Source organism: Marmota flaviventris, chromosome 15 (genome assembly GCF_047511675.1).
Source record: "Marmota flaviventris isolate mMarFla1 chromosome 15, mMarFla1.hap1, whole genome shotgun sequence".
In the NCBI taxonomy this organism is placed as follows: Eukaryota; Metazoa; Chordata; class Mammalia; order Rodentia; family Sciuridae; genus Marmota; species Marmota flaviventris.
In genome coordinates this window covers 26,427,201-26,445,536 of record NC_092512.1, presented here as the reverse complement: position 1 = coordinate 26,445,536, position 18,336 = coordinate 26,427,201, and the positions used below count along the sequence as shown (strand labels likewise).

At 29.7% G+C, this 18,336-nt stretch overlaps 1 protein-coding gene across 3 annotated transcripts in view; it reads right to left on the bottom strand.

Moving 5' to 3' along the window:
* Csmd3 (CUB and Sushi multiple domains 3) overlaps positions 1-18,336 on the bottom strand; it is a 1,133,871-nt gene that overhangs the window by 85,769 nt on the left and 1,029,766 nt on the right. For all 3 annotated transcript variants that reach the window (XM_027947308.2, XM_027947313.2, XM_027947317.2), the window contains 6 exons: positions 17,852-17,921; positions 11,421-11,537; positions 9,169-9,378; positions 6,047-6,235; positions 5,166-5,343; positions 4,163-4,308 (listed from right to left, as the gene is read on the bottom strand). In XM_027947308.2, coding sequence (XP_027803109.2) covers positions 4,163-4,308; positions 5,166-5,343; positions 6,047-6,235; positions 9,169-9,378; positions 11,421-11,537; positions 17,852-17,921 — 910 coding nt within the window. The remainder of the gene's footprint in view (positions 1-4,162; positions 4,309-5,165; positions 5,344-6,046; positions 6,236-9,168; positions 9,379-11,420; positions 11,538-17,851; positions 17,922-18,336) is intronic.

Here is an 18,336-nt window from a genome sequence, read left to right as displayed (position 1 = left end):
CTATCATGCACCAATAAAAATGTGAAAAGAGAAAAATAAATAAGAATTATTTAAAAACTTGTGCATTACTTATTTTTGGAATTTTGCATTTAATATCTTCTGATCGCAGTTGACCATGGATAACTAAAACTTCAGAAAGCAAAACTCAGATAGAGTGAAACACTGAAGAAACTGTCTAATTTCTTAGACAATTGTCTAAGAAAATCTTTTGGTAGACAAATTGAGTTTCCCTAATTCTCCAATAATTAAAAAAGAGGAGATCCGGGAAATGGATTTACACATCTTACAATGGACTTACACATCTTAAGTTAATAACCATATATTCCTACTGTATTCTCCAGGTTATATTGGTTGGTATAAGTTGACTCCAATAAAACTCATTTTTTTCTTGGCACAGAAACCAAATCATATGTTGAAAACTATAAAGACCACACTGAGTTGTGGTAAATCAAATGATGTACTATTATTAGCTGGTAGGTCTTTCAGAAGAGAAGCATCAAGAAATTTGAAGGTGCAACTCATAATCAGGAATGGTATTTTCTAGGAAATAAGGTGACACAGCATCTTGCTTAAAAGGAAAATCATTTTGGCTAAAATTTTAGTGAAAAATTAAGTTTACATAACATCAAATATACTATATTCATGAGATAATGCCTGCTTAGGACACAGCCTATCACTTGGTAAGAACCAAATAAATTTAGGCAATTATTGTATTCTTGTTGTTTTCATTTTTCAAACAGAAAAGCTTTGGAAATCAGTAGACCTATTTATATCTCTGCACAATTTCTATTCTAGGCAGCCTTTCTTTTATTAATTCTCTGACTTTATGCTGGTTACTTAATTTTTCATTCAGATCTTTCATTAGCAAAACGGCAATACTAATAGTTACCTTATGGACTTCTTATGAAAATTAGCAATAATATATGGAAAGCACCTAGCAGAATGTCCAGCATATTAAATTTTCAGTATATGGCGGCTATCACTATTATAGTGAATATTACATAAAGTCACTGTCTGAAACAATTCCACTAAAATGCATTTTGTATAATTTGCTTTCAGAGGGTCATTAATTAGAATTGAGCATTATTATTCATTATGTCAGCCCCATCTTGATATTTTAAGGAATAACAATAATGGCAATAAAGAGAAAGACAAAAACATTTCTTCAAATGAAAAAAAATGGGACATTTGAGGTAAAGTACCTCAACATTCATACCTTTCCTTTTTTTTTTTCCTTTCATTACACAGAACTTTAGTTTGCAAAGTTCTTTTTTTTTTTTTCCTTTGCAATACTGGGGACAAAGCTTTTTATGAATGTTATTTTGATCATGAAAGACAGAAGATAGCATTTTATAAAAGAAGACTAGCTTGTTCTCATATTGGAAGTCAGTTAGATAGGGGAAACCATTTTTTTTTCTTTTCAAGAACACTAAAAATAAAGTAAGTAAAACCTAAATGATAAATATGACTTTACAAAAATACATGAACAGCTTGAACTGTCAAATTTATAAAATAAACAACTTGTTGAAAAACTCACTTTTGACTTACAGATGGAGCATAACAAAAGTAACAAATGAATTAGTAGAATTTAAACAAAACTGGGTGAAAAAGTAATCTATTCCAAGTTTAGGCATACATCATCACTTAAAATAAGTGTTATATAATGAATTATCTACCTGGCTTACCTATCAGAAAATATTAAATGACTTGGCTAATATTTCACTCATGAGAGTTCACTTTGAAATGGGAATTGATAAGTAAGACTGAGTGAAGGTCATAATAAGGCAACTTAAGTCTGACTTAATGTAAACATGAAGCATTCTAGAAAAGGTGAGTCAGAATGAAACCAGCACTTTAGCAAACATTTTATTACATTCAGAGGAATTTAAGGTATTGATCAATTTTTAACATGAATTCCATATTTCCAAATTTTCAAGTTGTTTTAAGGTTTGGGTAAAATCACAGATATGGGGTTTAAGCATTCATTAGGCTTCTGGCATTTAAGCATTTAAGATCTGGCACTGTGTTTTATTATAAAATCTGAAGTATAAACATAAATGAAAATAAATCCACTATTATAAAATCTAAAATGTGAAACAAGATATGATATGGAAGCAAATATTACTAAACATCTATTTTTTTCAGGCATTATGTGATCTGTACATTATTTATTGTCTCCAATTCTTTAACATATATAATAGTAACAGTGATATTAATTTTTAGGATTGTGCTATACAAAATTGTTAATACTTAATATTTTTACCAATAATTTCATATGAATTAACATAATATATGCCAGTAACTGGAATAAATTATATACATACAGTATCTCATTTTAGCCCCTCAACAATCCATTCATGCTGTTTATCAGCTGAGGAAAGTGAAGACCAAAGGATAACTTGTCCAAAGTCAACTGGAAAAAAAGTGCTAAGCATATATTTGATCTACTTTAACCCTAAGCTATTCTATTTATGTTGAACATAACCCAAAAGCAAGTTGCAAAAGTCAAATGAAAAGAATGATAATATATGTTTGTATAGTCACATGCATCCACATAAATCTACATTCATATCTATGTAGTTATGCATAAGTCTGTCACCCACATATTTTCTAAACAGATTTCATGCACAAATGCTGACATCTTTTCTTCTGACAATATTTTCACTTTGAAATGCCTCCTAAATTTTGTAAGAACTTAACACTTCATATAAAATTATCTTATGGATATTTATAGTCCATCAATGAATAGTCTCTTCTTTATGACTTATTTAGGCAGTATACAAAATAATAAAAATTTAGGCAGAGATTCATGAAGAAAGAACACAATTCATTCATTTATCTTTTGATCTTAATGGTTATTTACTGGCTCCAGAATTATGATCATCAATCAAGTAAAAATGCTATTGTTTCAGTATTAGGCTGTAACTATAAACTACCAGCATCAATGATCAATTCATCAGAAAAAAAAGATAAAAAGAGTTATTAAAGAAATAAACAGCCCCACAAAAAGTTGAATTGTATACCCTACTTTCTAATTGGCTGTGCTGTGATCCCATTCAGTTCTGCTGGCTATGGGTCACTAAGGAGACACTAATTAGATACCATCTAACTGGCTGACAAATACTGAGACTAAAGAACTCAAATGTTTTATAGTAAATTCTCTATTTCTATACCAATATGTTTTAATGATTTGGAAGACAATAACATTTGACATATCATTGCTCTTGGAATATCAGCTTTGAGTCTAAAAATTCATTACTTCATTTTAAAAAGATCATGTTGTATAGCAGTGTAATGGACATGGCATATATTCATCTTCAAATTTTCATATAACTGGTAAATTTAGTAGATTATTGGTTCAGTGAAATACAGCATTTGTATAAAGGTTATTTGAGGCAGAATGTGTGTGTGTGTTTTTTTTTTTTTTTAATTAAACTACAGTTACACTCAATAAAGGGATGTAACCAGGTAAATGAACATTTTCTTATTTAAGATGGAATATAATCAATTTGGGATAAAGGAAATAAAGAAACACCTTTGTAAAACCCTCTCAATGTCCTTTCAAAAAGTTAATGTTATGAAGGTAGAACCAAGAACAATTCTATATAAAGAACTTAAATTGAGACTCCATAAATTATTCCACAGGAGTAGAAGCTATGAACTTAATGAACTGGAATAGTCAGTTAAAATGCTAAGATTCCAGAATAGATACACTTTTGAAACAAGATTATAAATGAATGAGTTATGTGATCCAAAGCATAAAGACACTGGATGTTAATTTTAGAAAAATTCACAGCAGGTTGAATAGATTAAACATTTTTCACAGAAAAAGTCTATTGATGTCTCCAAATTACATGCAATAAAATATGAACAGCTGGTTCTATTTTATTGGTTTCCATGCAAAAAATTATTATTTTCCACTGGGTAATTACTGACTGATTTATTATCTATATCCATGTGCTCATATTTTAATATCTCTATATACATAGAAGAGGTCATCCTTTGCAAGTTAATGTATTTGGAATGCTGAAGTGACAATGTGTCAAATTTTAATATCTTTCAATCACTGGTTAAAAATGTATTGCATTCATGTTTTTTTTTTTTTTCTCTAGGACAAGTTAAACAGCATCAAATAAAAGAGAAACACTTAGATAATACCAACCGTGATAACTGAGCACAAAAAAGCCACTTGTTGTGAAATCACTGTGGAATTTGATTAGGATCTGATTTGAAGTGCTGTAGACTGATTCCAAGGCAGTGTTTCCGCTGAACTGCCCAATTTGAGGTGAATTTTGGTCAGGTCCATCCCTAATAGGAGAATGGAGAAGGAGGTGAGATTAAGATTAGTTTTTTGGAGAGTTTTAAACTAAGCTTAATGAAAGTATTTTTTATACTTATATTACTATTTTAACAATAAAGATGAAACTGATAAAATAATCAATAAGCAACAAAACATTGGCATATTTTATTACTATATAGGTGATAACATATTTTAGAATGTAGAATATAAAAACAGATCAGTCTTCTACCTCAGTGAAATACACCTATATTCATTGTGATCAATACATGGTGTTTGGTTTTTGACCAAAAGATTTTCTTAAATGCTTCAGAATTGCCACCCTTTCATTTTCTTCAGCAACAATCTCAAAAGTCACAGATGGTTAGATTTAGAATTCAGACAGTAGTTTTGTTTGTCAATGAGTCAGAAATCTCTTCACTTTTAAATGAAGTTTTAATTGATAGAATAATAATATGCAATTATACTATTTTATAATAAATTGTTATGATGGTAATTAAATAGCTATATTAAATAATTGTGATTTGAATATAGATTCTTGAACTTTATCAGTTTTTGTAAACAAAGAACCTTTTAAAACTAACTCTGTTAATTGTCTGTTTTAGCACATTAATAATGATAACTTTAAATCTCTTTAATCTATGAAGCTTTTGTTCTACAATATTTAGCTAACTCATGAGGCAGATAAGCCAAAGTCTACTTCTATTGTTTTCTCATTTTGCAAAAACACATACTGTCACCTTCATTTACTCACACCAACTTAAATATCAGATGGGAATTTGTAACAGAGGATTGTGATATATTTTCATCCTACCTCGTTTTGCTCTTAATATAGTTGAATCAATCAATAACAATGGTCCTTGCTTACCATACAGTAATGAAATCATAGATTGGTTCTGTTTGAAGGACAGTAAAATTGATGTAGATTCCATTCCCAGGGGGTACTCTTACGAGCCAGAAGCAATCTTGAAAGTTTGGATATTCATCTGGATACCCAGGAGAATAAATAGTGCCATTCATTGCAGTTATATTCCCACCACAAAGAGCTATGGAAAAAGACATAAAATCAAATGTTAAAAAATAACAATAAACAGAAAATGAAGAAAACAACAAATATATAGTATTTCTTATGTAGTATAAGTTATGTCTGTTTTGTGTTTTTTACTTTACAGTATATAAAATGAAGTTGGCAAAATGGAAAACAATATAGTACAACTTTGTTTCTCAATATGAGGTGTGCTATATGTTTGCTATCATTAATCATCACAAAATTGGTAATTTATATTTTCTGTTCTTTTTTTAATACTTTATATCAATGCAAACTCTTTGATATTTTTATATCATATCATGTATATGTATAATGCCTTACAAGAGGTTCAAGGCCTTTACATTTAAAACATTTTTTTATGGGAAGGAACTCAAATTTAGTAGTGGTATCTGGGCTATTAGCTTATAATAATGACTATTAAATACATCCACAACTCCAAACACACAAAAGAAAATTTCTAAAGTGTTAGTTGATTTTATTTTCATTCCAATGGGGAAGGTTAAGACCCCTGTCAATACTGATAAAACCAGTTATTTATTAAGGAGCTTTAGGTTTGGTTTTCTTTGATTAATTCTTCAACTGAAAAGGAGACTATGTATGTAGCATACTATTGGAAGAAGAAGACAAGGAAGAATGTCAATGCAAGAATTACTGAACACAAATGTTTATCACGAAAAGATAGCTTCAATTTAGAAACATACCTTCACACCTTGGAAGTTGATGATTCCAGTTACGACTGACTCCATGAAGGCATGTGAGAGCTGAATTTCCAATTAGTGTGTATCCTGGGAAGCATTCAAATGAAATGGTTTGACCCACAGTAAAATCATTGCCAATCACAAAACCATTTCGAAATGGGCGTGGATCAGGACAGCTTTGCAATTGATAAGCTAGAAAAAATAATGAAGACATTATCTTTTCTGAATTTCAGAGACCATAGATGAATAGTATTAGCAACTTATGAATATATGTGATGCTGCTTATAGTTAGTTATAAATAGTAATTATTATTTATAATAAATGCTGTTAAAGACAGTGATAAGAATTTCTTCTAATAGCTGTAATTTTCATATTTAAATGTTAGTACAATTTATAAAAAATGAATCAGTTTCTTCACCCATTTGTGCTATCTAAATTATAAACCTGAATGAAAATGTAAACTCCTCCTAGAGTCATAATTTTAATCAAACATATTCTGATTTTCTTCATTAGAATGCAATTGCTTCTTGGTTATGTTGCATGAACAGAGAATAAAATAAGTGTAGGTATAAGTCAAATTCTGAGCCTTCTTAAAATTTTTAGAATTTTTTTCTAAAAATAGACCTCAATATCCCTCTGTTAGATTTCTTCAGAGACTCATTTAGTAAAATAAAGTTCTAGGAAAAATTTTCCTCTAGTAGAAACTAAACTTTGTATATCTATTGTTGTGATTTTTGGTACTGAGGCATAACTGTTTATTTGTTCATACTCCTCTTGTTTTATATTCTATATGAGATAAGAGTTGCTATTTTGTTGTTGTTGTTTATCACTGTATCCTAAAGCCTTGCTCATTTCCTTTCACACAGTATGTACTTGATAAACACTGCTGAATGAATTTAAACTTATGAACATGTTATATACTCATGTAAGTGTTTATGACTTTACTATTTAGAAGTTGAAATTTATATTCTAATTAATAGAATTTAAGTGGCTGACAACCAGAAATTATTTTGCTGTAGACCATTAAAATTATATATTCTTCAAATAAAAATTACATTTGAATATGAATAAGTTATCCCATTGTTTATTAAAATATAACTACAATATTTATAACTAGAGGTTTTAGAATGAATAAAATCTTTAAAAATATTAGGTGCTTTTATTCTTAATCTGTCTCTCACTTTAAGTAATGATCCATACACTAAAATATGTCAGACCCAATGTAAGGCCAATACATATAATTTTATCATTGGGGGTTGGGACATATTATTCTATTAAATAATCCCTTTAAATTTTCAATGATATTTAAATAAGCATTTTAATAGAAAGGGACTCAGACAAATGTATGATCCTACAAAAATTCATACAATGTTCTTGTTTGTATTCTTTCCAGCTTAATAAAGAAAGTGTAGGAACCAGATTTTAAATGTTCAAAACAAAAGTTCTCATCCTAGTATTACATACAACATAGGACTTAATAAACCTAATATTTCTAGTAATATCACTAATTTTGCAATCACGTTTTTCATTAGAAGGGAATACTTAATTGTATACTATGCATTTTTATAAAATTCAGAATGCTCTAAAAGTCTACACAATATCAATCAAAAAATAAATTAGTAAGTTATATAGATTCATATATAACTATACACATAACATCAACTTCTTTAAAATTCCATTAAAGAAAATAGTTTTAAATTTTATGTGATTCATAAATTGTATCTAGTCATTGTCATAAACAATGGTTTATGTCAATAATGTTAATGTCAATAACAGTAGAACAATGTTTTCTCTTTTATACTTCTATTATGTCAATAATGATTTTTTTCAAGGAAAAACTAACTGACAAATAAAAAGTTTAAATTCTAGTTTCACATCATTTGAATAACATTACTTTGAGTGGCAGAAGCAAAATGAGGGTAGGAAAAAGAAAATGAAGCCAATATAAGTGAACAGCAGAGCTTGGCATAGGATGGTTAAATTTCTAGAGGGCATTACAACTATGATTTTGAGCCTTCATGCAACAAAGAAAAAGAGTAAATCTTAGTTATCCTATTCTGTTTAAAATGGTTATTATTTTTTTTTTTGAATATAGGTAATTCCATACTAAGAGGTGGTAGAGATGACTCCTAGTGTTCTTATGTTCTAGGCACTTCAGATACATCAATGAATAATACCAAGTCCTTGTTCTCAGGGAGCTTACATTCAAAAGTATCACAAGCTCATAAAGTCCTTTAATAATCAGGCAGATATGCAACAAAATTTCAAGATGCTTTGATTAATTACAGTTGCTAAAGCTACACTGTGTAGAATTTCATCATAACTTTAAATATTTAATTTGAACAGAATTTACTTTTAAGATCAGAAACAATAGCATAATAAAATTGCTAAAATGTACTGCATAATTGTTAATAATACGCATCATGGTATATGCCTTACATGTATTCTATAATACAAAATTAAACATGACATATTTGGAAGGTATGATAACTAGTTATATTATGAAATGAGGGTCAAGACTGATGCTACATTAGATTGAATAGAGACCATCAGCATTTTAGCTTAGCTTAGCTCTGCCTCAGTGCAAGCCTACATTCAAAAGGGATAAAAATCTTGCTCAAGATCATGCAGTTCTAAGAGATCATGAGACAGTTCTAAGGTAATATGACTATCAAGGTATTTATTTTTTTTATTTTCATTGCAATAGAGCAAATCAAGGAATGTGGTTTTATTCTTTCACAAAGTAAAGAAAAAAATTAATGTACAAGAATAATGCTATATCTTTTCAAAATGTTCAATTTGATATAAAAGCAAAGATAAATCTTTGATTTCCAGTTTGCCTTGCTTAATTTTCCTGCCTTGCTTAACATGTAACTGTGTATTAACTTAAGGTGAACTCAATCTTTTTTCCCTGGCTATGATTTTCTAAGGCCTCAGAAAGACATCATTTTCCTGTACAGTTCCTGAGAGCTGCATTATTTAAAAAATCTTCCTTATTGAAGTTTGCCTTGGTTTAAGTCCCTTTCCCTTCTGAGACAGAATTCAGAAAATACTTATATTTGGTTAACGATTTTAAATTGCAAATAGAGCTTAAATAAGTTTTCATTTTTCTTCATTCCTCTCACCTTGATATATAATGTGAAACCCTTGTTTGTTTTGTGAATAGTCACTATGAAAGTACAAGCTGGTTTCATGGGTTGTGCTGAATAAGGAAGATGGTATTTGAGGACCACTAAGCCTGCCAATTACAGTACTAGTTTCTGAAGATCCACTTCTTACTTCCAAGTAATCATGTATAGTTTCTGTGGAAAAATTTACAAACTGGAGGTGTACACCTGGAAAAGAAAAAAAAATATCTAATATTACTTTACTTTTAACCACATTTGACATAAACACACACATACACATGCAGACTCTTATATCAGTATACTTGGATATGCTTCCATCTAGTTGTAGAGGCACACTTTCAAGGTCTGAGCCTTTAGTTTGCTATCTACCCAGAATAATTAGCTTTTCTATGTTTCTTCAATGAGTACCCACTCATTCTAGTCTTCTGGGATTTAATGAACAAATCTACCCTCAATTAATCCCCTCATCATATTCATTAACAGGCTCATGGGATTTGAAAATGCTGTATGGTAATATATTAGTAATGCAAGATTAAGAAAAATTTCCTAAATGCTCCATATAATTGTAATATTCAATATTGGAAATGATATCATTAGAATTAGAAAGGTATAATATCTAAATGTGTATTTATATCTAGCATTAGGATACATTTACTATTTGGAAATTTCTAAATCTAATTTATTTACAGAGAAAATGTGTGAACTCAAGAGATTACCAGAAAATAATTTAGCTATGTACTATTTGCTCGTGGTAATAAGAGTTACACAAACAATTATACATGAAATATATGTTGAATGTATCATTGCTATACAGATCTAACACAGGTTATCCATTTAGATCTACCATATATTCCCAAAATTCCACACTGGGATATATCCAAAGGAATTGAAATCAGTATGTCAAAGAGATATCTGTATAACATGTTCATTGGTTGCAGCATTTTTCATAATAGCCAAGATAAGGAATATACTGTCTAGCAATAGATGAATGGATAAAGATCATTATATATAGATATATACATACATATATATACACACACATATATGAGATATATATGTATATGTATTTAGATGTATATGTATATATATATATGTATATGCATATATACATATATATAGACATATAAATATATAGACATAAATATATGGACATATAAATATATATAATGAATAAAGATTATACATATAATGAATTCAGCCTTCAAAATTGAAGAAATAATTATCACTTATGACACATGAATGAACGTGGAAACATTTGTTAAGTGAAATAAGCCAGTAATGAAAACAAAAGTCACATGATCCCACTTTTATGTGGAATCTAAAAGAGGTAAACTTATAGAAGCAGATATTAGGTTGCTGTTCCTGGAGAGTGAAGGGAAGTAGGTATTAGGATACACTAAGTCAAAATGTTTAAAATTTCAATTGGATAGGGGAAAAAAATGTTCAAGAGATCTATTATACAATGTGGTGACTATAATTAATAAATAAAAATGTATTTTCCAAATTGCTAAGAATAGATTTTAAATGTACAAAAAAATGATAAGAATGTGAGGTAATTCATATTAACAAATTTAGCCCTTCTATAGTGTACACATATTTTAAAATGTCTTGTTGTACATAAATACGTACAATATTTTTGTTAAAATAACTAATAAGATAGGTAGGGTTGTAGCTCAGTGGTAGAGCACTTTCCTAGCATGTGTGAGGCTCTGAATTCAATCCTCAGCACCATATATAAAGAAAGAAAGAAAGAAAGAAAGAAAGAAAGAAAGAAAGAAAGAAAAAAGAAAGAAAGATGTTGTATCTATCTACAAAAAAAAAAAAATTAAAAATATCATAAAGGTGATTAAGAATTTTAAAGCAAAAAAAAAAAAATCAATAAGAGTGCTCATGTATAATGTTATAATTTACCGTGAATATACTTTATATACAGAGTTATGAAAAACTGTGCTGTGGATAATTATGAATGTAATGCATTCCACTATTGTCATGTATGAAAGAAAAAATAACAAATAAGAAAAAAAGAGAAAATACCCATATACTTTCAATTAACCAAGTATACAAGTGAAATACATTTGGCTTAAGCAACAATTATTCAAATTTTATCTCTCAATTTATATAATTATAGGTACTCTTAAGCTAAATTGTATTTTGTGAATACTTTGTAAATCTTTTCAAACACTGATACTTTTTAAAAGAATGAATTAGTGACTACTGAAAAATCTCTTATAATTTAATAATATGCATACCAAAACCTATGGGCAACTTGATTGTCCATGTGCAATCTAAACTGCTGGGGTAGTTTCCAGGAAATCCAGGACTGAGGATCACACCACTGAAATCTGACATAGCACCACCACATTGAGCTGCAAAACAATAAAGGTTCCATGTAAGCCAGAGTTGTGGAATAATTTGCTATATTAAAAGCATATTGGATCATTTTAGGTTGTCATCAAGTCTCTGAGTTAAAACTGATATAAATTTGAATATTGTCAACAGTCACTTGCCATTTACCAGTAACCAAATATAATCAATTGGCAATGCATTTTCTAAAATAGCATAAAAGTCATCATATTTCTCTCCTCGGAAATAAGTACAAGTTAAAATAATTTTTGCATGACAAATAACTGCTCATGTGCATTAAATACAATCAAAGAACATATCCCCTTTTCCACAGCCAGCAGTTCATTTCTTTTTTTTTAAGTTCTTCTAGTAATGTTTTGAGTCATTCCAAATATGATATAATTTAGAATAAAATCAAGCCAACTACTTCAGCTTTAAGTGCCATACTCAAGAGAGAATAATTTTCAAGAATTTCCTTCCTTTTCCTTTTTTTGTAAGAAAGGTCAGTAAAGAATTTTAAGGAAAATATCAGTTTCTAATATGTGAGATATTTACATATCAAACATGATACATGTTTTTATTTTATCCTAAAAGAATGAAGAGAAAGAATAGTGAGGTATAAAAAAACCCAAAAGGATGTTATATATTAAAAACAGCAGAATTTATAAACATGCTTGTTTCAGAATCCCTATATATGGGCTGTTGATAGGCTAAGCAAAAATTACAATTATAGAATGTTAAGTTCTTTGTTATGTTTTTACATAGATATTTCACACATATTAAATGCTAATTACATTTGAAGTGATCAATCTTTCCTCTACAGGCATATTTTATCTCATTGAAGAAAGTCTATAAACGTGCATCTGTTAATTGTTAAATAAAGAATCAAATGTCATGACTACATATCAAGTCCAAAAGTAACCTATAGAGAACAGTTATTTACAATTTCATTCATTTATTTCTTGTTAAGAACAAAAAAAGTTACTGAAACTTCAAGTTATATATCACAAAGACAATAGAAATTTTATCAATGTTCTGTACAATATTCAATAACCAGTTTGGCAGCTGTCTTTTACTATTTGAACTGAAGAAATAATGCCTCAAGCAGATTTTACTAGGGAGATACATAAAATCTTAGTGTAACATGCATGACCTTTCTTTCAAATTTTGAATTATCATGAAACTCTGCATAATTCTCTATCCATTAAAATCTCAGTTCATTCATCCTTAAACCAAAAGAATTTTCACTTATATATACTATTAACGTTTACCAATTCATTATTCTAAAATTCAACTGTCCATATACATTCATCACAAAACCTGATAATTAAGAGAGTAATTTTGTCAATCAAAACTATTTTGCCAACACAAGGAGATTTTCCAGTTGAATATGTCATGCAGCATTTGAAGGGACTGTGCATTCTTTTAAAAAAATCAAGCTACGGGCTGGGGTTAGAGCTCAGTGGTAGAGTGCTCACTGGTGAGGCACTGGGTTTGATCCTCAGCACCACATAAAAATAAAATAAAGTTATTGAGTCCACATGTGACTAAAAAATAAATATTTTTTTTAAAAAATCAGTTAATTCTAAATCCGATTTCATTTCTATTCTTGTTTTATGTACCAAATCCCTAGTGTATTGGGCTTGAATCTCTGAATACTGTAGACCTATTTGAAGACTATCCTGATTGTCACAAATTCTAGTGCCTAAAAACACTCTTAAACTGATTATCTTAAAAAAATGAAAGTTCTCCAGAGACAAACCAGAAACAATTATTATGACTAATTATGATTGAAATGAGTGTGGTTCCTTGAAAATGCTGTGCTCTTTGTATTTTCCATCATTAGTGCAGAGGTCTTTGTATTTACATTTCAAGACTAGGTAAGCTTGAATTCATTTTTAATTTTAAATCTATTCTATACAATGTGTAGACAGTGCCCTGTTTTCTGCATTTAGAAGTATACACAATAAAAATCTGTTAACTCTGTGATTTTTATAATTATAATGTAACTCTATCCTATCTTTAAAACATTTAAAATAAACCCTTTATGTGCAAAAAAAATCTGAAAAAATTGAATTTGCAGTTTGCTTTGCTTCGTTCTTAATTTTTAATAAAAGACAAGAGCATTTTTTTTCATTTTTCACTCTCACAATTCCAAATCATCGTCCTTCTAATTCTATTTCCCCACTCTCTAGATATGATGCTAAAATCCTGTTCTCTGCATTGGCCACCCACCTGAAAATAAAATTTCAAAATCAGAGAGGGAAAAAGGAAAGAGAATTAAGAGTAAACAAATAACAAAAAAAGTAAGAAACTGAAATGATAACCCATGAAAAACACATTAAATAAATACCCAAACAAAACCATTTTTTGTGCCTAGATCATTTCTTGTATCATTTCTATTTCATCAATGTGAGCAATTTCACAGGTTCCTATTCCACGAAAGACATTTCCATGTATGTACCTGTGGCTTCCATTCCATGAATGACAATTCCATGTATGTTATCAGTGGCTTCCAAGTAGGCTCCTTTATAGGCGCGTTATATTCTTTTTGTTAAGGACATGACCATACCTTAGTTCTCTAAGATAAAATCATTTGATTCTTCTCTCTACTTTGTATCTAATATCTAAAATAGCTTATGAATTTTCTTTTGTTCCTCCAAAATATCTGGCAGATTGCTTATTTTCTGGTTCACAAATCTGTAACTTTCTTATCTGATGACTAGAGTTTTAACATTGTTTGAATCAGCCTCCTGTCTTCAGTATCTCTTTTCAATATGGCCGTGGTTTCGTTGCAAGTATTCTACATTATCTGCTAAATTGTTCAACATTCAGAAAATGTAAATACATAAATATATAAAAATTAGAAATAGTGTGTTGGTACATGCCTGGAATCCTTGCGAGGACTGAGGATCACAGTCTCAAGCAATTCTGTGAGTTCCACCCTCAAAATAAAAAAATAAAGAGGGGCTGGGAATGTGGCTCAAGCGGTAGCGCGCTCGCCTGGCATGCGTGCCACCCGGGTTCAAACCTCAGCACTACATACAAACAAAGATGTTGTGTCCGCCGAAAACTAAAAAAAATAAATATTAAAAAAAATAAAGAAGACTGGGGGTGTCTTTCATTGGTAAAGAATTCCCACATCCAATCCCCACTAGCAAATAAATACATAAGTGAAAATAGAAACAATAGAAAAGAAAGAAAAATGCCCTCTAATTCCACCACTCATATTTACATCCCTTTTTCTCTGCATAAATAAATGTGTGTCTAAATTGGTATAATGAAAATAGGATAGTACTGTGAATTGCTTTAAGCCTTTTTATATTTAATTATATACTGCAGGTATTGTCCTTATCATCAAATATTCTATTATAATGATTATTTCTCTTTTAGAAACATCTATTCCATATTACTGGACCCTAAATAATAGGTATTTTTCATTTTAATAGCTACAACTCTTGAGTGCTTTGTGTATTCCAGGTTCAGTGCTAAACACTTTAAACACATTCTCTCCTATAGCTTTCATAGTTACCTATGAGGCAAACATTGTTGCCTCATTTAACAGGTGAAAAAACAGATACTTGAAGAATACTACAAAACTCTTTTACCTAGTGTTGAAATCAGAAAATAGCAATATTGGACATCAAAGTCTGTTGAGTATTCCATATGGTTTCATATAATTTAATCCAAATAATAAAACTTTCTAGTTTGATTTTATGAAATATAACTTCTATTCATTATTTGCCTTTTAATCATACACAATGAAATGCAGATTTCATAAAAATGTAGTAAAATTTTATCTAAAAATCACAAAATTTTAAGAAAAATAATTGATTCTAGGTATCTATCAGAATGGAAACAATAACAGAATACTAGAATGTTACTTAAATTGCTACAAACTTCTTTTTTTAATATTTATTTTTTAGCAGTAGTTGGACACAATACATTTATTTTATTTGTTTATTTTTATGTGGTGCTAAGGATGGAGCCCAGGGCCTCACATGTGTTAGGCAAGCACTCTACCGATGAGCCACAACTTCAGCCCTACTACAAACTTCTAAAAGTAGTTTGACAATAGTTATTAAAGTTTTTAAACAATTATATGAAATGATATAATTAATCTAGGTAAAATTCTAAGCAAACAAATAGGTATATATAAAAGCATCTGAAAAACACTTATTTAGTATTATGTTTGAAAGTAGAAAAAAATGAGACTCTAATACAAGTTAGATAATTATAGGCTCAGCTCTAGGAAGTTATTTTGAAAATATGTTATGGAATTAGAAATTTGTATAAGTTAATATTAAGAAAGAAAACATAAATATGCATATGTTGTAGCAACCCAAATCTTTATATTGTACATTTTACAATATTATCTATCAGATGCCTATTTGAGAATCATAGTAGATGATGGGGTATAGTAATGAACAAAAAACTGAACTCTTGTTTCTCATATCATAAAAATAAACATAATTTATTTTGTTCTTTGTACTTCTATAATATCAATTTTTATACTCAATACATACACACAAGACTCATTTACATAGTATACTAACATTTGCAATCAACAGCAACTTTGCATATAAATGTTCACAATAAGGAACTATATTTGTATGTGTAGTTTTTCAATTGGCACAGTATACATTTATAAATTACATATAATACCTAAAAATATTACCTTTAAAAATATCACCCATCCTAAGTCTGAGGGCTTTCCATATCTTTGCCATTTAAAAATAATTACTCTTAATATAATTTTCTAATACTTTCCACATAGAATTATGTACAATGTCATAGCTATTATAGACTAAATTTGTATGGTGAAGTCCTAACTAGCCCCTGTGTGACTTTATTTGGAAACAGGGCCTTTAGGGAGGTAATTAATGTTGAATGAGGCCAATTCTATTGGACTGGCTCAACTTAACAGGAAGAGACATCAACAGTGTCGAAGAAGGAAAACCATGAGAAGACTCAGGAGGAGGTAGCCATAAGTAGTGCAAATTCTTTTGCTTGTGTCTTTTTACAACCCAGAAAGGGATATCTTCTTTTTCCATGTATCTTAATTATGCTTAATTATAAAATTCTATGTAAAACTATAGGAGATATTGAAGATAGGAGGCTGATTCAAACAATGTTAAAACTCTAGTCATCAGATAAGAAAGTTACAGATTTGTGAACCAGAAAATAAGCAATCTGCCAGATATTTTGGAGGAACAAAAGAAAATTATTTTCCAATAATTTCAGTTACTTTTCTACCTTTTCTGAAATTCTATAGTGTAATCAATGGCAACATTTAACACTAACTATTCTGTTTTAAATTAATTTCACTTATTTCTACCATGCCAAATGGTAAATGAATATTTTGAAGGTAGGAATCCGTACATCACATTCTTTTTTCAAATTCTGTAGAGCCCAGAATATTAATGGTTGCACACAGCTACCAAAAATGAGGAAAAGGCAAAAAAGTAAAGGATGGACAGAAATAATAAATAAAAAATTTGGAAGGACAATTAATTTAGATCAAAAAATTGGGGTTAGTCTGGCACAGTACCCCATGCTTCCAATTCCAGTGGCTCGGGAGGCTGAGACAGAAGGATAGTGAGTTCAAAGCCAGCCTCAGTATCAGCAAGGCGCTAAGGAACTCAGTGAGACCCTGTCTTTAAATAAAATACAAAATAGGACTGTTGGTGTGGCTCAGTGGTTGAGTGTGCCTGAGTTCAATCCCCAGTATCCCCTCCTCACATGGAAGCTCTCCTTTCAAAGGACCCAGGTTCCCTTTTGATATACTCTTTATATTGCCTGTCACCACTGAATACATCTCAGCGGTATCACGTGCCCTTTGGAAGATTCTTCAGGTTTCTTATCTTTCTGGCTCAATTGTAAGCAATAAGGTATTTACTCATTTTTGACATATTATAGGTATTTTTATCATGGCACTCTGAGTAAACCCTGTAAGGGTAATTAAAACATACAAATTCTCTCAGTTTCTACAGTTTTAACTCATCTGTTGAAACAGAAATTTAGGGTTAAAAATTGCAAGAGTTTAAAATAATGAAATGCTTATTTCAAAATATCTTTTTCAAAAAGTAAGAAGAGGCAAATTATGTGTTTGAACATGATATACAGAGTATGTACTTTTTTTTTTTTATTTTAATATTTATTTTTTTTTAGTATTCGGCGGACACAACATCTTTGTTTGTATGTGGTGCTGAGGATCGAACCCGGGCCCCACGCATGCCAGGCGAGCGCGCTACCGCTTGAGCCACATCCCCAGCCCCCAGAGTATGTACTTAAAATTATATGAAGCTTATAAATCATATATATTCTTTTAACTTACCCAAACAAATTGGGATTGGATAATTCCATCTTCTTACTGGTCCAGGCATACATGTAATGTGAGAGTGACCCTATATAAATAAGACAATGTGACTCAGTATACATTTATAAAAAGTCCAAATTAAATGCATTATAGTGATTGATTATTATGAAAATAAATGTGTAGATATATATTATCATTTTTACATATATTTCAACTTTTATTGGAAACATCATTATGATTTAAAGTAAGAAAGGTAATTATGTGTATTAGTGATAAAATGTAAAAAATAACTGCATGATCTTGGTAGAAAAAAATTAAGACTTCATATCACACTAAAAGGTGGCTTTAATATTTTTCTATAAAAAGATATTCTACTAAGTCATTGCAATGATTATACAACTGAAAGGGCCCTATATACATAGTGGTTTACAATAAGCTGCTAATAATATTCAAGGTGAGATATGCTAAAGAATTACTGTAAGAATCTTCTCTAAAAATATTAA